The 21,671-nt window shown below is 37.1% G+C and overlaps 1 protein-coding gene across 3 annotated transcripts in view; it reads right to left on the bottom strand.

Annotated features, from left to right (window-relative positions):
• LOC131434423 (E3 ubiquitin-protein ligase RMND5A) overlaps positions 1–21,463 on the bottom strand; it is a 30,132-nt gene extending 8,669 nt beyond the window's left edge. Inside the window, exons 1-5 of one of the 3 annotated variants that reach the window (XM_058601116.1) lie at positions 21,189–21,463; positions 20,942–21,044; positions 20,673–20,879; positions 19,335–20,158; positions 19,121–19,275 (exon numbers count right to left, since the gene is read on the bottom strand). In XM_058601116.1, the coding sequence (XP_058457099.1) occupies positions 19,121–19,275; positions 19,335–20,158; positions 20,673–20,808 (1,115 nt within the window). In that variant the 5' untranslated portion in view covers positions 20,809–20,879; positions 20,942–21,044; positions 21,189–21,463. The remainder of the gene's footprint in view (positions 1–19,120; positions 19,276–19,334; positions 20,159–20,672; positions 20,880–20,941; positions 21,045–21,188) is intronic. The other 2 variants (XM_058601114.1, XM_058601115.1) reach the window with 2 other exon arrangements.
• Positions 21,464–21,671: the final 208 nt, after the last annotated feature.

Raw genomic sequence — 21,671 nt, 5'->3', positions numbered from 1 at the left:
AAGGCCGTTCAGAATATTCATCGCCTGAAGGTTATGCTCTGTACATGATGGGACCAGTTGGGTGTAGTGTACTTTGAGCTGTTGCAACCGTCTTTGTCCATCCGTCCAACCGAACGGACGTGTTCACGGGACTCGTGTCGCAGTATATCGCGCGCGTATATTTAAACTTTTTTATTTCGACGCAAACGTGCAAGTAGGCACTCTTTTTTAAATAGTAATCATTTTTTAACATACCGTCGCGTAAACATGGAGAAGTGCGGAATTAGCAATTGTACTGTCTACGACAATCGCTATCTCTGGAAGTGTCACGGAAAGTGCAATCGAAAATTTCATGCAGCCTGCGTGGGAACACAGAGAAACCACGAAGAATTATTAAGGACCTTCATGGTACCTCTCTGTATTGACTGTCAGCAGGAATTTGCCGAAGAACTGCAAATGAAAAAACTTATTCATCAACAGCAGGAATTGAACCAAACAGTCCGTGCCCAAATTGAAGCAAACCATGCTTTATTCGCACAAATAAAAAGCATGAAAGTATCACATGACGCTCTCGACAGCATGGAATCTCTTTTGCTGAAGCTAGAAACGGACATAAAAAATGTAAACATTAATACATGCAACGCGGCCAGTAAAGTCATAAATCGCATTTCATCACTTTTGAATGAACGCGACGAAACTTTTTTAGCTGACATAAAAACCGCCAACAAGCAACTGTCCACTAAGACAGAAGTAAACCTTGAAAAAGTGTTTACTTTTTTCGAAAACAAAATTGACGGCGTGCAAACAAATATTAATGAAATAAAAAGTATCGACCCACCATGCAGCTTATCATCGAAAGAATTTTTGGACGACATCAAAGCACTGTGCAATGAAGCAATAATGAAGAAAGAGCAAGTCCCTCAAGCTCATCCATGTATTGCTGAAGAAATGGGAATCAGTGCCCAGTATGCTAAACCTTAGGAAGAAAAAGCTGACTCGAAAGTCACGTCAGGCTGGCGCTTCATCGGCAGCAAAAAAATATGGAAATGCGACTGGAGCGAGTATGACAAAAAACAGCGCACTCGACGACTGCAAGAAAAACAAGCAGAAAAAGCAAACCTCAGACGAAAACATCGGAAGCGGAAACAGCAAAATAATACAAATTACAGTATACGCAGTAAAAACAACAACTACACCAACAACAGCAAACACGACAACAACAACAACAGCAGCAACAACAACAACAGCAGCAGCAGCAGCAACAACAACAACAACAACAACGACAATAATGTGCACTACAACAGCAACTTGAACACTAATAGTAACAATACCTGCCACAACAATAACAATAATGTGTCATTACAATATACCTTACCCTTGGACAAAGACTTACTAGCAGCTGCGCGGGTTCAATTCTCCGGGAATCCAGGTGCAGATATTGCCTCAAAATTCATAAATTTTCAAAAAGGTGAAACAATCAACCCTTACAAAGGAACAAGAAGTATTCAAAACAACACTACTCCGGTCTTAGGAAGTAATGACATCGAAGCTGCACCATCCACTAACTATATGAACACATCTTCAATATCACAGAACATAAATACGTCTGCAATATCACAGGACATGAATACAGACAGCCAATTCGAAATTGATCCAATGCGTCCTCCAATTGTACGTCTTACTTCACAATCTGCAAATGGCGACGAACGCTTCTTAAAAGCAAGGCTTCGTGACCCGAAAATAATGCACGTCGTCCGTCTGTATTTGTCATACATGAAAAATCAACAACCTACAGTATGCATCGAGGGTATGACACCAACTAGTATAAAAATGCTATTAGCATCAGAAGGCCTTCCAACAACACCTGACCACCTCCTACGAATCTTCATCGAAGTGCATCAGGAATATGGAATGAAACCTAAGGAAGCGCTGCCCGACCTGGACTCTTATGGGAAATTTTTGACAAGTGAACGTACCCGCCGACTCCAACTAATCCGGGAAGCCGAACACAATTTTACAAGGCCGAATTTTCGGAAATAACGACGCCCTTTGACGAAGGAATAGAAACAGGAATTAGTAATGTAAGTATTCCAGAATTCTCAAAAACTTCTTCGCTTCACAGACAAAATGTGACTGAAATTTTGGTCTATTGCCAAAATTTCAACCGCATGAAAAGCCCGGCCAAAATGAAAGAAATTCACCAAAATTTAATAACCTCCTCTTTCGACGTAATCCTTGGAACTGAAAGCAGCTGGGATGAAAGTGTAAGAAGCGAAGAAGTATTTGGAAATAATTTTAACGTATTTCGGCACGACCGAAATTTATCTCTCTGTCAGAAAAAATCTGGAGGTGGAGTCCTTATAGCCATTAACTCTTGCTTTACTTCTGAAGAAATTATTACTCCTAAATGTAAAGAATTTGAGCATGTATGGGCCAAAGTCTCAATATTGGGAGAAGAACATATTTACTGCTCTGTCTACTTCCCACCCGAAAATGCGAACAAATTCTCTTTTGAATTATTCTTTCAATCTTTAGACACAATTATTTCGAATATGGAACCTGAAGTAAAGCTTCATATTTTTGGCGACTTCAATCAACGTAATGCGGACTTCATTTCTGACATTGAAAATGAATCAATCTTACTTCCAGTCGTAGGAGAAAACGAAACATTGCACTACTTTTTCGACAAAATTTCTAATTTTGGCCTACATCAAGTAAACTCCGTAAAAAATCAACAAAACGCATATTTAGACCTTCTTTTCACTAATTGCACAGAAGACTTTTGTGTGAATGCATCAAACCTGCCATTATGGAAAAATGAAGCATTTCACACCGCAATTGAATATTCATTATTTACACACAATGCATCCCTTCCCTACGACTTGGAATATGAGGAAGTGCCGGAATACAATAAAATTGACTTTGAAGTAGTCAAGTGTAGACTAAGTATAATAAATTGGCGGAACATACTGAGTACAGAAGGAAATGTCGACGTCGAAGTAAACAAATTTTATCACATTATAAACAAAATATTAGCCGAAACTTTGCCTATGAAAAGAAGAAGAAAAAATCATAACAGCAAATTACCTGTATGGTTCAATTCACAACTAAAACATTTGAAAAATAGGAAACAAAAAGCACACAAAACTTACAAACAAGAAAAAAGTGACGCTCATCTTCAAAATTACTTAAATCTATGCAATCAACTTAAAATAGCCATTAACACAGCACATGAAGAATATAACCGCAAAATTGAAAACGAAATAAAGACTTGCCCTAAGAACTTTTTTAACTACCCAAAAACTAAACTAAAAAGCAAGGTTGCTGATCCTATCAATGAAACATTACTCGTGAACTATTCTCTTCACCGGCGATGCTCTACCCGTGCGGCGAGCAGTTTGTATATATTCCGTGTCTGCTTTATTCATTCTTTCCTTCCACTCAGAGAATTGAACCGCTTGGCAAAGCAAGCAAGCATCATATATGCACTCTGTTCGCTCGCAGTGAGTTCGTTTCGAAGCATTTAGGTAGAAAGCTATTCGGTGGTGCTGATGATTCGCGTTGAGTCGAATTTTCTACTCACGGTGATTCGTTCTCTGCGACGTATGGCGGTACAACTGAATGACCGCCCAGGATAAAATTTTATTCCTGTATAAAGCTTATAAGAAAGATGTCGAATCTTTTTGAATTGTCTTCACTGCACATTTCTTCGGTGTTTGCTATACTTCAATCGTGATTTGTAGCGTTAGGGACAACTTTGATACCTGTCAGAATATGTTATTGATTAATCATCAAACTGTAAAGGGTTATTAATGGAGCGTTTTTGTGTGTCGTAAATATGTAACTTTCACTCCTATTCCGTAGTTCTATAATAAATTCATTTTGTGTTTCGATCGAGTTCGACTTTTCCAAACAAATTATACCTCATTCGAAATGCCAAATTGGTATTTTTCATTCGGTCGAATGTAGGGTTGTTTATTATGCCTGAGAAGTAATAGTCCCAAGTTTTTGTCAATTATTATTGTTTCTCATGATCGTGAAACTATTTATATACCGATTACAAAGCCATTCGACGATCGTTTCCTTAATAATTATAAACATATGTGATGATTGCTTTTAATTTCATGTTAATCATTCATAATAAACTAATAGTATTTGTATTGACTTCGAGACAAGTTGTGTCGAACCAAGTCAACTACCAAAAAAGTTGAGACCAACTTTGATGATAAACACTATCAGTTCGTACAAATACTAGAAGAACCATAAACACCAAATAATTCCGTCACATTCAATATACAGGGCGTTAGAGCTACAATATAATAGAAACTAAAACCGAAATAGAACTTCTATAATTTTGTATAAGGCACTAATTTGGAGGCCAACATAAGATTTTACTGAAGAATGATATTTCTATTATTATCAAAAACAAACAAACTCTCTACAGTTACTTGTTGGAAACTGTGCCATGGATAATCGTGCAATGAAGACCTTCCGCAGTTTCCAATAACGAAATAAATATCTAAAAATCAAGTATCATACAATCAAACACAACAAAATTATCTGTCTCGTGACATTAGTGACGTTAAATAAAGTGGAATTAAATGCATATTTTTACCTTTTTTTATATATATATATAAAAAATAGGTATAGAATTCGCTCAAACTTTCGAAAAATTTTCCGAGGCCCGGAGTCATATACCATATGTCATATACCAATCGATTCAGCTCGACGAACTGAGCAAATGTCTGTGTGTGTGTGTGTGTGTGTGTGTGTGTGTGTGTGTGTGTGTGTGTATGTGTGTGTGTGTCTGTATGTGTGTGTGTGTCTGTATGTGTGTGTGTCTGTATGTGTGTTGTCAACTAAGAGGTCGAGATCTCAGAGATGGCTGGACCGATTTTGATCAAACTAGTCGCAAATGAAAGGTCTCCCCGTCACCCAGAACGCTATTGAATGGATTTGAGATCGGATGTTTACTTTTTGAGTTATACGAAGTTTTATGTCAAAATTTTCAGTTTTTTGACAGTATCTGTCACATTTGACCTTGAAAACAGAATATGTTTCCAGGCTTAGATTTCGCTCGGTAATACCTATCCAACAAGTCATAGATTGTTAAAATCCGTCCATTTTTAACGGAGATATCGATATTTTTGTGTAAGCCTTATTCCAGTAGAAGGAATTTTGAGCGCTGTATGAAAAAGCAATGCTTGAGAGCAACATGAAACACGATTTTTTATACTGTTACATACAATTGTTTCTAAGTACCAAAAAGACTGTGTACAGCATCCTTTTTTATGACAATTTGCCTCGGACCAATTTTAGCACGGTTCATTTTTGGCAACATAATCTTTCGAATATGGCATATGTAAACCAGATGATACCAGCATTATCGAGTTGGAAGTAATTCCATAATTATATTGATTTAAACTATTTACAGCAATAAATGCTGGAAGAACATGACTTCCATATACCATACGACTCAGTTCGTCGAGATCAGCAAATGCGTGTGTGACAAATAATTTCACTCAATTTTCTCGGAGATGGTTAAACCGTTTTCTACAAACTCAGATTCATATGAAAAGTCGTATACTCCCAAACAAGGTTCCTGAATTACGTTTGGATCCGACTTCTGAGAGGTCTTAAAATCCTATAAAACCTCTTACTTTTTAGTCAGATCCGACTTCTGGTTTAGAAAATGCAGGGTGATTAGTATAAAAATGTCCATTTCACATAAAAAATCAGGTTGATCGGGTTTGCTGATTTGGATAGTCGATAACAAAATAAATTTATTTCAGTTTAAGCGGTATTCAGTTTTCGATCCGGAATGTACCCCCAGATTTTAATTCGCACTACAATTTCTCAAAGATGCACACTGGTGAATTTAACTGATTTCGGCTACACCGATTTTAGAATTCCGGTTCCAGTATCGAATCGATTCTCAAAAAAGACCAAATCGAACTTCAAAAACAAATATTACAGGACTTAAGGTCCCATACAAAATTGGTGAATTTTATCCGATTCTGGAATTACAGATGATGAGTTAATAAATTTCATGTAAATTGTTTGGTGTAATAATTTATGGCCATTCGAATCATTTTGGGCTATGCTAATTCCTGAATACCGGCTCTGGAAGTACCATAAATAATGACGAAAAACTCTAAAGTGGAACTTACTTCGACATCTCATGGAATGTTCAATCGATTGTCACACGCTAAGATTGAAATTCGATATGTTTTGCAGTTTCGGCATTACAGGGTAATGAGTGATTAAAATCTCAATTTGCCGTTTAAAACGACGATAATTAAAATAATGTCATGAGAACTAAAACACCTAAGAATATCCATGCAAAAACACATGCGTATTGATAGAAAAAAAGGTATCATCTCACTGCTAGGTGGATTAATCACGTTTTTTTCTAGATCCTATATTCTCCTACTATCTCCTGATAATGTGATAACAGAATTATATTTCATTTGGACTCTTTGTATGTGATCCTTGAAGTATTCACGTAAAAATTTTTTTGCTCAACACAGTTTTAAGGTAAATAATACAATGAGTAGTTTCAAAACTGAATGTGTGATATGAGTAACAAAAATTCTAAATCGCACTATCTGACAAATCGATAAATCACGCGGATTGTGTTATTTTTCAAATTGAAATCGTTTCCTCTGTAATATGAATATTGTAAAATGTTATGAAATTGAATTTACAATTTCTTCTAGCGGATGTTCTTTTTTAAAAAAAAGCTAAACCGATCACTTCGGGAGTCAATTGTAGAACATTTTATTTTCAATACATTTTTGACAGCAATATCAGATTGTAATCTTAATTTGATTTCAGCTCATCAATTTCTCAACTGATATCACATTACGTCATTCAGTAATAGCCGTTCAACCGAGAAGGTTGTGTATAGAAGCGTACAGTTTAACAACGCTGGTTAGTTTACACGCGTTAAATACGACAACGGTTGAACTACAGGTAGAGACCTGTTGGCAGCAGCCGTTAAAAAGTATAGTCGTGCTGCATAAGAGAGCCCTAGTGCTGGGCCAAGCTGGTGAAGGAAACAACAAAGGGCGTTTCCCAAGCTCTACCCAGGCCACAATACACAGCCACAAGTGCTGAGCAAGAGAGTTCAAAGGCACATCGAAGAAGGAGAGTGCAAAGGCACATAGAAGCAGGAGAGTGCAAAGGCACACCGGTGCGAAGGCACTTCGGTGCAGAAGCATATCGGTGCGGAGCACAAGGAAGAAGGAGACAAGACAACTCGGTCTTTCCACTGCCATACAACACACCGGTGACCTGCGCTGGTTACAGCTGGCGAAGACAAAAGTAAATCGGAAATCGAGTGGTGCTTGATGTCAGGTAGCAGTAGCATCACATCCAACAATCAGCAACCAACAAGAACATCTAGAGCAACGAGGATCTACACGGCAGTGCAACGGAGATAGACAACAATTTCAAGGTAGAAGTTTTTTCTTTTCCTTTTGATTGAGTACTGTGTAGTGTTGGTTTCATTTTTTATTTTAAAGTTTGATTAAAAATTTTAATGTGATGGATGAATCCATGGACGTAAATCCTAGCATGAATCCTATACCCCCACGAACGAAAAAATATCAGGAGAGCTCTTCTGGGCCTTGGATAGTCTTTTTTAGACGTATATCAAAGCCATTAAACATTTTACAAATTAATAAAGGTTTGACATCACGATACTCTTCAATCAAAGAGATCATAAAAGTAAATAATGATAAAATTCGTGTTGTAGTAAATAATTTGAAACAAGCGAATGATATTGTCTCTTCGGAACATTTCAATAAAGAGTATAAAGTTTACATACCCTCCAAAGATGTCGAAATTGACGGTGTTGTTACCGAAGCGAGTCTTTCGGTAGATGATTTACTCAAGCATGGTGTTGGTCGTTTCAAGAACTCTATGCTTGAGGGTGTGAAAATACTGGAGTGCAAACAACTGTACTCAGTAGTTCATGAAGAGGGAAAGAAAGTTTATCGCCCATCAGACTCGTTTCGAGTGACATTTGCCGGGTCTGCGTTGCCGTCCCATGTCTATGTCGATAAAATTCGCCTCCCTGTTCGGCTTTTTGTTCCAAATGTAATGAATTGTACGAACTGCAAAAAATTCGGCCACACAGCTACTTACTGTAGTAATAAACCAAAATGTATTAAGTGTGAAGGGCCTCATAAAGATAATGATTGCAACAAGGAAATTGAAAAATGTATTTATTGTGGAGAAAGTCCTCATGAGGATATTTCAGTATGCACTGCATTTAAAGTACACAAAGACAAAATTAAGCTTTCTTTAAAAGCACGGTCTAAGCGCACATATGCAGAAATGCTTAAAACGGTCATTGATGTCCCCCCTTTGGAAACCGAAAACGGGTTTTCAAATCTAGAGGAACCAGAGGACTCTGACGAAAATAGTGAAGGTAATTCGTTTATCACTACCCAAGGGTCAGTTAAGAGAAAGAAGTCTTCTTCCAAATTACCAAAAAAGGCACCTAAAATTTCATCTTCAAAAAAAGATCCCCGTGTTAAACAAAAAAAGTCAAAACCAAAGACTGTGCCTCCTGGTTTGTCAAATTCACAAACCAATCCAGGATCTAGCACAGAAAAAGGTAATAATCCTGTGGGCTCTATTTCACAGCCACCAACAGGATTACTGAAGTTTTCGGAAATTGTTGAATGGATTTTCTCAGCATTCAATATATCTGAACCCTTAAAGACCCTCATAATGGCATTCCTTCCAATAGCTAGAAATTTTTTGAAGCAGTTATCAGCTCAATGGCCAATTGTCTCAGGTTTTGTATCTTTTGATGGATAATTTATCACCCGCCGCAAATGATACAATCACTGTCCTGCAGTGGAATTGTCGAAGTATCATGCCAAAACTTGATTCATTTAAAATTTTATTGCATAGCCAAAAATGTTATGTATTTGCTTTATGCGAAACATGGCTTACTTCAAACATAGCTTTAAATTTTAATGATTTTAACATTATACGTCTCGATAGAGACTCTCCGTATGGTGGAGTGCTTTTGGGAATTAAGAAATGCTATTCCTTTTATAGATTAAACATCCCTTCAACTTCTAGTATAGAAGTTGTTGCTTGCCAAATAAACATTAAAGGCAAAGATATTTGCATAGCTTCGGTTTATATTCCTCCAAAAGCACAAGTTGGACAGCGACAGCTTAATGAAATGGTTGAAGCCCTTCCTGCTCCACGATTGATTCTGGGGGATTTAAATTCGCACGGAATGATGTGGGGTTCCGTTTACAATGATAGCAGATCATCTTTAATACAAAACATTTGTGACAATTTTAGCATGACGGTATTAAATATGGGTAGCATGACACGGATCCCAAGACCTCCTGCACGCCCAAGTGCATTAGATCTATCTCTTTGCTCAACATCAATTCGACTAGATTGCACCTGGAAAATATTGCCTGATTTACACGGTAGCGATCATTTACCAATCATCATCTCAATTAGCAATAGCAATTGCATTGCTACTTCAGCTAGTATTCCATATGATTTGACAAAAAATATCGACTGGATTAAATACCAAAGTAGTATCTCTAGTATTTTGAATTCAATGGAAGAGCTCCCTCCACTTGAAGAATATGACTTCCTCATTTGTTCGATTCTGGAGGCAGCAGAACAATCCCAAACTAAACGCTTTCCTGGGCCAACGACTAACAGAAGGCCTCCCAACCCCTGGTGGGACAAAGAGTGCTCAGAGGCTAAACTCGCAAAACAAAATGCTTGCAAGACGTTTCTAAAACGGGGAGGAGGAACTCCTCAGAATTTTGAAAAACTTATGGCTTTAGAAACCAAGTACAAGAGCATACTTCGAGCCAAAAAATGTAGCTATTGGAGACATTTTGTCGAAGGTTTGTCAAGAGAAACCTCAATGAGCACTCTTTGGAACACGGCCAGACGAATGAGGAATCGTAACGTGGGCAATGAGAGTGATGAATACTCGAACCGATGGATATTTGACTTTGCTAGGAAAGTTTGCCCAGATTCTGTTCCTACGCAGAGTATTATAAGGGAATCTCCTCCAAATAATGGGTTTATTAATAACCCATTTTCAATGATGGAATTTTCTATAGCACTCTTGTCTTGTAACAATAACGCTCCTGGGTTGGACAGAATTAAATTCAACTTGGTGAAGAATCTGCCCGACCTCGCAAAAAGACGTTTGTTGGAATTGTTCAACAAGTTTCTTGAGCAAAATATTGTTCCACCTGACTGGAGACAAGTGAAAGTTATCGCCATTCAAAAGCCGGGGAAACCAGCTTCCAATCACAACTCATATAGACCCATTGCGATGTTGTCCTGCATCAGAAAATTGTTCGAAAAAATTATTCTACGACGTCTCGACACTTGGGTCGAGACGAACGGTTTGTTGTCAGATACTCAGTTTGGCTTCCGTAGAAATAAAGGGACGAATGATTGCCTTGCATTACTTTCGTCTGACATCCAAATTGCCTTCGCTCAAAAGCAACAAATGGCATCTGTATTTTTAGACATTAAAGGAGCATTTGATTCAGTTTCCATTGATGTTCTTTCAGACAAGCTCCACCAACATGGACTCCCAGCGGTTATAAATAATTATTTGCACAACCTTTTGTCAGAGAAACGCATGCATTTTTCATATGGCGATTTGACAACATTCAGAATTAGCTACATGGGTCTACCGCAAGGCTCATGCCTCAGTCCGCTCCTTTATAATTTTTACGTGAATGACATTGACAGCTGTCTTGTAACCCCATGTACACTAAGACAATTGGCAGATGATGGCGTGGTTTCAGTTACTGGACCCAAAGCTATTGATCTGCATAAACCATTGCAAGATACCTTAGATAACTTGTCCGTTTGGGCTGTTCATCTTGGTATCGAATTCTCTGCGGAGAAAACAGAGTTAGTCGTCTTTTCAAGAAAGCACGATCCCGCGCAGCTTCAGCTCCATATGATGGGAAGAATGATCCAACAGGTTTTAACTTTTAAATACCTCGGGGTGTGGTTCGATTCCAAATGCAAGTGGGGAGGACACATTAGGTATCTGATAACGAAATGCCAACAAAGAGTAAATTTTCTTCGAACAATAACAGGATCTTGGTGGGGTGCTCATCCGCAAGATCTAATAAAATTGTATCAAACAACGATACTTTCAGTGATGGAATATGGATGCGTTTGTTTTCGTTCCGCTGCAAACTCTCATATTATCAAACTTGAGCGAATTCAGTACCGTTGTTTGCGAATTGCCTTAGGCTGCATGCATTCAACACATACAATGAGTCTTGAAGTTCTGGCGGGAGTTCTTCCATTAAAAGATCGATTTTGGGAGCTTTCATCACGCCTGCTAATAAGATGTGAGGTGCTGAATTCCATGGTAATTAATAATTTCGAACGACTAGTCAAGCTTCGATCTCAAACAAAATTCATGACAGTATATTTTAACCATATGTCACAGGAAATCAACCCTTCAAGATATATTCCTATCCATGTCAGCCTCCTAAATGTCCCTGACTCAACTTTATTTTTCGACACATCCATGCAGCGCGAAGTGCGTGGAATCCCGGATCATCTACGCTCGACGGAAATCCCAAAAATATTTTCAAGTAAGTTCAGGCATATTGACTCTGAGAAAATGTTTTACACGGACGGATCGCGAATTGAAGAAGCGACAGGGTTTGGTATGTTCAACAATAATGTTTCGGCCTCATTTAGGCTTCAAGAACCTGCATCTGTTTATATAGCAGAGCTAGCAGCAGTTCATTATAGTTTGAGTGTAATCGTCACATTATCTCCAAACCATTATTTCCTCTTCACAGATAGTCTGAGTGTAATTGTAGCCATTCGCTCAAACATGACTGGCAAGACTGAACCGTTTTTCCTGGGCAAAATAAAACAGTGCCTGAACGACATATTGAACAATAATTATCTAATCACTATAGTCTGGGTCCCGGCTCATTGCTCCATTCCTGGCAATGAAAGAGCCGATATTTTAGCCAAAGGTGGTGCTATTGAGGGTGAAATTTATGAGCGACCGATTGCTTTCAACGAATTCTATAGCTCGTCTCGCCAAAGAACACTTGCCAGCTGGCAAGCTTCTTGGGATAGAGATGATCTGGGTCGGTGGATGCACTCAATTATTCCGAATATATCGACAAAGTCATGGTTCAGGGGACTGGATGTGAGTAGGGATTTCATTCGTGTGATGTCCAGACTCATGTCCAATCACTACACGTTAGATGCACATCTCCTTCGAATTGGGCTCTCCGAGACTAATCATTGTGCTTGTGGCGAAGGTTATCGAGATATTGATCATGTCGTTTGGACATGCGTGGAGTATCGTGATGTCAGATCTCAACTAATAAATTCTTTGCGTACCCAAGGTAGACTATCCAATATCCCAGTTCGAGACATTCTTGCTTGTCGTGACCTTTCATACATGAAACTTATTTATCATTTCATAAAGAAAATTGGAGTTTCAATTTAATAAAGGCCCCTTTTAAGACTTAGCTCTGATCCCAGCTGCGTCCATGAGTTCAACCAATAGCTAAATTAGAATAAAAATTATGTAATGATACAAACAAACTCGAAACAGTTTATGAAATTATCAACAAAATGTCAAAAAAATCAGCTTATTTTATAATTTATAGAAGGTAATCGTTTGGTTCAAATAATATTTCCGAGTAGATTTCATAATTAATGACGAGTTACTTAAGATGATATTTAAGCTATAAGAGAATATGTTTTAATAAATTCAAAACGTTGTGACTATGTTAGAATTAAATTAGGATAAGAATATTATGTAAAAGTGATGCTACGGCGAAGAAAAACTTATGTAAACTGCCTTAAGAAATAAACGTATTTATGGAAAAAAAAATCACATTACGTTATTATTTTGCTGTTTGCTTTTGGAAGAAAAACTTACGAGGCAATAGTTTTGTGAAACTCCAAAAATGATAATATTAAATGCAAAAATTTAATGAATGCATTAAAATAGGACTAAGTTAATAAGGCGATACAAAAATGCAAAAGTAAATTTCAATGGAACATCTATTCCTCCAATTTTATGTTGCGTTTTACAAAATGCTTCGACATCCTGTGGCAGTTGGCCGGAACCACAACCGTGATTCTCAATTTAAAAGTCTTAATTTCCTGATCGTAGTACAGTTATTCTAATCGATAATTTGCGTAGATATATGGTAAAAGATGCTGAATGAGTATTTAGTTAGTAATGACTATTTCTTTGTTTGCCATTCTTCTTAATTGCTTTGATTTTTGCAGAGCAAGCAGTTACATGGCGTCTCAGTAGGTTCAAACGTTGTGGAAAACCCTGCACTCCTATTACTTCTATAAATCAAATCCATGCGAAGAAGCGTTAAATTGTGTTTAATATAAGAAAAACATGAGAAAATAAATCATCCCTGGAATTAAAAGATTAGACTTGCCTCTATAATCAATATTCAGAATATATTTTTGTCACTCTATTTGCATTGCATATTGATATTGCGTATTGGACTTGATCATTCATAATCATATGTGATTTTAAAAAATATCACTGTAGATATTTCAGTCCATTTTCAAAATCATAAATAAAATAAATATCAAACCAACCCGAAAGACTATCAAAAGTGTTGCTACAGTTATATGTGGAGAATAATTCCTTTTATTTTATTTCTTATATAAGCCATATAAACTGCAAAATTTTCACTTTACAAAAGTGATTGCCCTCAGGTGATTCAACTCCAGCTTTTTTAAAATCTATCTGCCATTACTTGCCGCAAAATTTCAACAGCACGGAGTACGAACGTGAGAATAGTATTCGGTGAAATCTGAATCAACTGTTTCATTAGTTTTATTGCAGTAGGAAGTACATTATATGTACATTAGTATACGATTTTAAACGACGTTTTGAAGTGGACTATCAGTTTTATTTATCAGTTTATTTTTTATCCAACCCAATCGTTTCGCCATCTTCCAATAATAAGTAATGATATTACGTTTAAAGTTTTCCAAGCTAATTTGTGATGTTCAACGCACACTTTTTATCAGGGCAATATCTACGAGACAATTAAACTAAGCAAAATAAAAAATTGCTTCCATCGCATCGCTTATTTTTGTCTTCGATTTTTTTCGTACACTTGCATTCATGATTGCTGGCATTTTGACTCGCAGTGAGTCAAAAATTTACTCAATGTAAGCGCTACTCGTGCCTGATGATACCTGCTCTTGAAATGGTAGAGAATGGCTCACGGCGGAATAGCAACAAGCATGAAAAAGCAAGATCTCTTCTCTCTTGCGAGTCGCTCAGGCAGTCACATATTGACCATAGCTTTTGCCTCGTCCGGCATTACATGCTTTGCTGTCTCCGTTCTTGAATCGTTCGCAGGCGATGAACGTTAATGAGTTGCGTGTGGCGAATTTCAGCAACCCTGCTAAAAAGCAACAATTTTCCATCTCAAATGCACCTCGACGAACATGTAGGGAAAAATACTACAGAAATCTGCAATCACTTTGCAAATTTTTTCCAAGAAGTATATACATCTTATTCAGAAACTGACCGTGACCGTGAATACTTCTCTTTCATACCTGCATTTTCCAACTCCATCTCTGTAAACTATCTATCAGAACATGACATTTCGACAGCACTGAAAAACTTAGACGCCTCAAAAGGGCCTGGACCTGACAGTATACCACCAATATTTTTAAAAAATCTTGCTGAAGAACTTACACTACCACTACAACTACTTTTTAACTTATCACTTAATAAATGTACTTTTCCTAAAGCATGGAAATCTTCCTTTCTTGTACCAATATTTAAATCTGGTGCAAAATCTAACATTCGGAACTACCGTGGAATAGCCATTATCTCATGCATTCCAAAATTATTTGAAAAAATTGTAAATGAAAAACTTTTTCATCAACTTAAAAATGTAATAACAAACAAACAACATGGCTTTTTTAAAGGCCGCTCAACTACAACAAATCTCTTAGAATTTATGACATTCACTCTGAATGCAATGGACGCCGGAAACTACGTAGAAACTCTTTACACTGACTTTAGCAAAGCCTTCGACCGTATTGACATACCATTACTTCTACACAAACTACAAAAATATGGCATAAAACATACTCTTCTGGAATGGCTCAAATCATACTTAACGAATCGTGTACAGGTAGTCCGCTTCCAAAACATACTGTCTGAACCAATTAATGTAACTTCTGGCGTACCTCAGGGTTCTCACTTAGGGCCTCTCCTTTTCATTTTACATATAAACGACATTTCCTTCATACTCAAAAATCTGAAAGTGCTTATATATGCAGACGACATGAAACTCTTCATGGAAATTAAAAATATTAACGACGCTGTAATATTCCAGAACGAAATCAATCTATTCCACATTTGGTGCTGCAAAAGTCTACTCCAACTCAATGTAAAAAAATGTAACTCAATAACTTTCAGTAGGAAAAATGAAACTATACCTATAAACATACATCTAGGAAATCAACTTGTAGAAAAATGTAAAATTGTAAGAGATTTAGGCGTAATCTTAGACTCCAAGCTCACTTTTGTGGAACACTACAATACCATAATCAATAGAGCTAATAGCATGCTGGGCTTTATTAAACGCTTCAGTCATAACTTTCAGGACCCATACACAATTAAATTATTATACACTACATATGTCAGACCTATTTTGGAATATTGCAGCCTAGTATGGAATCCATACAATATTATTCACGAAGAACGCATCGAATCTATTCAAAAACAATTTCTTTTATATGCACTTCGTAAATTAAACTGGACAGCACTTCCTCTACCATCATATGAAGCACGCTGCATGCTCATCAATATACATACACTTAAAGAACGCCGCGACTTTGCAATGCTTTATTTTATCAGCGACATTATTTCTCAACGCATTCAATCAGCTCCATTATTATCCTTATTTCCTTATATTACATTTTGGTGGGGAAAGGGTTCCAATCAGCTTTTTACAGCCCTGTCCAAAATGTATTGCCCTCCCCGTTAATTTGTATCAGGCCGAATTAGCGCATGCGCGCCACATAAACGCCTCTTTCAATATGAGGAAATTACATTGTTACCCAGCAGTTTCTATTATTTCTTCATGTTGGTTTTCTTACCTTTGTTCATAGTTTGTATTCTGTTTTACCTTAATTCCAGTGTTCTATTCAGCTGTGATTCGTGTCTTTTGTTGTCATTTTTCACTCCGTACTTTTGCTGGCATGTTATGTTGCTTCCTTAAATGTAAAAGTTAGTTGTATGCAATGGTGTTTATATTCTTACCAATATTCCTTTCTAATTCTTTCAGCATTTTCGTATTTCTTGTTCCTCATCCAGTCATCCGTTTCCAAAAAAAAAAAAAAAATTAGTGTTTCATTGATCTTTGTAGAGCAGCTCATCATGGTTTGACGGATAAGAACTGAGGACATGCGTTTTTATTTAAATGATAATAACACTTGGGTTTAATAGTATTGCTACAGCATGTTCACATTTCGTTATCTTCGGTTGATTCTTGACAGTATATTACCATCCGCTCAGGCACTTTTGAACATCTGGTACACTGACTCGCAATCGAAATGTGTCACAACCAATTTTATACAACACACCCGAGGGAACGGTATAATGTATGTTGTACACACAAAAACACATACATACACACAGGCACATACGCATACACACATGCATACATACCTACTTGTATTCCACAAGCAAGCATCACAACATTGAGTTACTATTTCTATTCTAATAGATTCTAACTAAAATTTGTGTGCCAATAGTCATCTCATTAGTAGAGTCACCATGTTATTTTACCGATTACTCGACTTTCAATAAATTTATTGAGATAAAATCGAATACAAAATCTTTGCCTCGTCTGTAAGAAGCAATGACACATAAAAGTAGGTCAGAAATGATTCAATACTGCTGTTTTAACGAACAAAAAAAAATGCTCCAGATTTCATGTTATTCTTGAAATTAATCTATCAAACAGAGATAACAGATCTCACTCTAACTAATGGTTTTCGTACATGAAATGACTAATGGATTTGAGATGAATGGGGGTACCGTTACCCAATTTCTATCTCTTCTATTGGTCGATCGTTAGTCCTGAGCTGAAACGGTGGCCTTTATTACCGTTCTTGCATGCACTCACTCTTACATTTCATTCACACATCATCTCACCCATCAGGTCCCAAACGATACATCCTCACAATATAAACTGGATGAACATCGTTTGACAGCTATCAGTGGTTTGCTCATTGGTTCGGTCATTATTATTTTATTATATTCTACAATATTCTATTTCATTCCACAGTATTCCATGGTACACAAACCACCAATAAACGTCAAAGATGGATTCGATTTACCGTTCATTTATTGTCATCGTGTGAAACCCAATTGGGATACGTTTACTCTACTTAATTTTCACTTCACACTGGTAATAAGGGCCGGTAGTATGAAAATAAAACATAAAAAAGAGCTCAGTTAAGCCCTACCGGCCTCTCCAACCCCGGATGTTGGAGCGTAATGCAATCAACATCTTATTCAAGTCGTTCCATATATTATTCATTTAATTCAATTATGAAACTAAAAACTGTAACGCATATCTTTATCAAATTGTAACGCTAATTGATTGTATGTGATGATGTTTGCAATACCGTCAAGCCCACCAACCAAAGGGAGGGCATTCAATCAGCTCCATTATTATCGCAATTAAATTTTTATACACCTAGCCGTCAATTACGTTCCAGGAAATTATTTTTAGAAAAACAAGCTAGAACAAATTATGCAAAATTCAGTCCAGTCAATCGAATAATGCGCCATTACAATCAATACTGCGAACATCTTGACCTTACTATGTCTAAAAATCAAATCAAATCTCAGCTTTGTCGTAGAAATAATGCGTAGTATGTAAGTGAACATTGTAAACAATTTATATGTAGTCTACATTTGCTTGACGAAATAAATAAATAAATAAAGACATCATATTAACAAGATATCCAGCTCTCGCATTTTCCGAACAACATCCTTTTTTTTGCGAACATGGTGCTCTCAGGCGAGTCCGCATCGAATCTTGTACATAGTAGTTGAGAGAAATGTCAAAATCATGCGCGCCAAAATAGCAGCACTGCGCATCCATACAATTGACATGATATGTTGAATGTGATGCCGTGCGATGGCGTTGTTGAATTGAAGTTTGATTTCGCTCCAACCTGACAGGGTCTGAACCGAGTGAAATGATCACGGTCTACCAATGATAATTAATGCGTTTGAGCGTACCATTGTAAGAAATACGACCATACTACACCGATAGAACGACAAAGTAATTTTGCAACATGAAAAGTTTCACCCACATATGGCACAGTAAGTAAAAACATATTTAGAAAGTAAACAAGCTCACACACCGTATATCCCAAACATTCCTCCTTCCGATTACTATTTGTTGCGGTCGATGCAGCATGACCTGGCTGACCGCACATCTGCAATTATGATAAAATCAAAAAATGTATCGATGCGTGGATTGCGGCCAAACCGGTCCAATTTTTCAAAAAGGGTATCCTTAAATAGACAGAAAGAGGAAATAGTAGTGCCTAGCGTTGGACAACACTTTGAATACTACATTTAAGATCATTTTTTGTCAAAAAGGGTTTAAATTTAGGATGCGTCGCTCCAATATTATTGCAAAAAGAAAAAAATATGCCACACTTTTCTTATAATGACGCGAAAGTTCGATGCGATTGCACCTATTTTCATCTTATCCTTTTTAATCAATGTATTGAATAAAGATGACATATCTCACTCCAAATAATGGTTTTTTAAATGAGATGGATGGTGGAGCTGAGATGATTAAGGGAGCAGTTGCCTGAGTAGGTATTAGAATATTCAAATGATTGTATTCAGTCCAGTTATATCCCTGGCATGACCCACCCGCCTTTTTATATGGAATAGTTCAGATCAAATAACTATTGTTTAGCGACTGCCTACTTCAAACCATGAATGAAGGATAATTACACGTTAGTAAATATTAACATTCCAAATTATTCCAACAATATCCAAAATTCAACAAAACAATATGATTGAAATACTCACATTGGTCCATTACTAAGTTTACTTAGAGCATCGCGTGAAATGACGTGACCGCACAATAGTTTCATTGGTGGATTATCCTCGGAGCTCTGTTGCCTTAGAATAGGACATGCAAAGATCGAGTGAAAACGATTGTCTGGGTCAAGATCGATTTCAATCTGAAAACAAAAAACAATTTCATGGATATATCGGATCACAATATGTACTTCCGAATTACCGGCAGTTCATCTCTTCCGTTCCAGATACCAGTAACTTGTCGGGACATCATAACCTGCTTTAGGTTCAGCAACGCTGGTAGCGCCGTGCAGCCTGCATTGAAAACCACAGACAGTGGAGAATCCTTGTTGATTCCCAACAGAGAACAGGCATCTTTAATGAAAACATCGGCAGCTTCAATCCACATTTCTGGTGCAGTCAGATACTTGTACGGAGAATTTTGAATTCCCGCTGGAAGATATATTAGCGTTCCCATTAGAATCTGAATTTCCTTTTCAAAACGCTTGACGAATTTAGAAAAATTTGTGCGAGCATAGCATATAGCTTCTGTCTGGGCGTTGATTCCACCATTCAAAATTTGCATGAATGCTAATCTATGCAGTTTAAACTCCAGTGTGCTGTTTCGAGCATCCAATTCAGTTGAAAACCGTGTAGACCACTCAAGAGCCGGAACTAGATTGTGACTATGAATAGCCTCCCATATCCGGTGCAGTTCTGCGTACGGCTCTGGTGTTATTTCCTCGGCCGGCAAACCGGATTCATTGATCAACGTGTCGGCCACATCATCCATTCCTTGTCGATAAAAATGCTGGGCCATAATTTTGTTCAGCAGCGTAACATTGTGATCCAACTGGAATACATCAGTGCGCGAAGTGGCAGTGAAGTCAGCAACGAAGTTGCGATCGATGGCTTTGCCCACCTTGCTGACGGTGCCGTGAAGGTCCCGGTGTTCGGTGGTCAATCGCTGCAATTTATCTTTCGCTTTCGCCATTGCGTCATGCAGCACTTCTATTTGACCCGGTGTTAGCTGCTCGTCGGAAGGAGCTGGGGAAGATAAAAAGTTTTTGTACACGGTTCAATTACAAGTCAATTTTTCTATAGACAATCATTCTATACGTGTTCAACTTCAACAACACACCTCCTGCGATTGACTATTAAGGTCAAAACTAGGGTAAAAAAACTAATAATAATAATAATATAATAAAAACAATGCTCTTAGCAATTGCATCATCGAAAAGGCCGAAACATGAATGTTGCTGAAGTGAAAATTCATTTAACGTACACGATGAACGAAACATTTTATCTGCAACGACGCCAATAACAATTTACATGAGTTTCAATATTCACTCATTTTCTAGTGATATCAATGTGACATTTCTGCTAAATTTTCACTTTTAAGGTGAATATTTAGAAACCTCATCTCTTCCGTTACTTACCTGAATTATGAAAACAAAAATAGAAATGGTTTGCCCTTGACTATGCTGAGATGAATAACCTCAAACTTTCAGAGACGCCGTAAATAGGAGATACGCAATTTTTTATGTAAACACCCACTCACCTTCTGCAATTGACGAACGCAGCTTTTCGATGAAAATAATGACGTCGCTAATGATTCGCTGAGAATGATCATTTATCGCAGAAAATTTTGTAATAACTTTGTCCACTTCCTTTTCCACGGCAGCACAAGATTCCATCCTGTCTACTGGTTCTATACCTAAGATATAAAACGGTAAAATATTTTCTTGCTTTTTTTAGAGTGACCGACCTACAAATAACATCATAGTTTCGTTTTCTAAACTAATTTGTCATAATGCTTTATAATATTACCTTTAATAATTTTGGCTCAACAATCAGATTCTGTTGATGAGTTGTTTCGATTGTTTAGTAAATGTATCTTCTTCTTTGCTGTCTTGTTCAATGACCCGTTGGCCTAGACAACAAAGACAAATTTCTGATCAAATGCTCGTAGCTCCACTTATTTGATATACAAAATTTAATTTTATTTACAGCTAGTTACAGATTATTAACTCAATGACTCAAAAGTAGGCCAATATTATTAATGAAAACAACTCACTATTGCTTTGCTAATTTGCATCCATTTTCACAAATCCTGTATAGAAAGTTTGATTTTTACGAAACTAACGTAATATGGCTTCACATCAGTATTTGCTTGCACCACATATAATCAGTGTAGGTTTTTTCTTGATACCAAAAGGAATATTTTCATAAATTTTTCACTGCACTATCGCAATAATAAACCAAAGTTCTACCGTACTCCAAAAGAAATCACAGAGTGTAATCGCTGCAATTGAAAAAATGATGATTTTGCACCATCAGCGTCAGTAAAGATTATCTGTCAAACGTGACCCATGTGGTGAAACAGTAACAAATCACGATGGCAAATGGAAAGATGGCCAGATTTTTCTATGAGTGAGTGCGGTTGTAATTTCAGCTGTTTTTCAAAGAAGGGCGAATCTAATATTGACAGCTAATGAAACAAAACCAAATACAAATTATAATACGGAATGCTTCGACAAATTTTCAAGGACACATTTTG

This window comes from Malaya genurostris, chromosome 3 (assembly GCF_030247185.1).
Source record: "Malaya genurostris strain Urasoe2022 chromosome 3, Malgen_1.1, whole genome shotgun sequence".
Lineage (NCBI taxonomy): Eukaryota > Metazoa > Arthropoda > Insecta > Diptera > Culicidae > Malaya > Malaya genurostris.
Note: the sequence above shows the minus strand (reverse complement) of the source record. Positions and strands in the feature narration are given on the sequence as shown.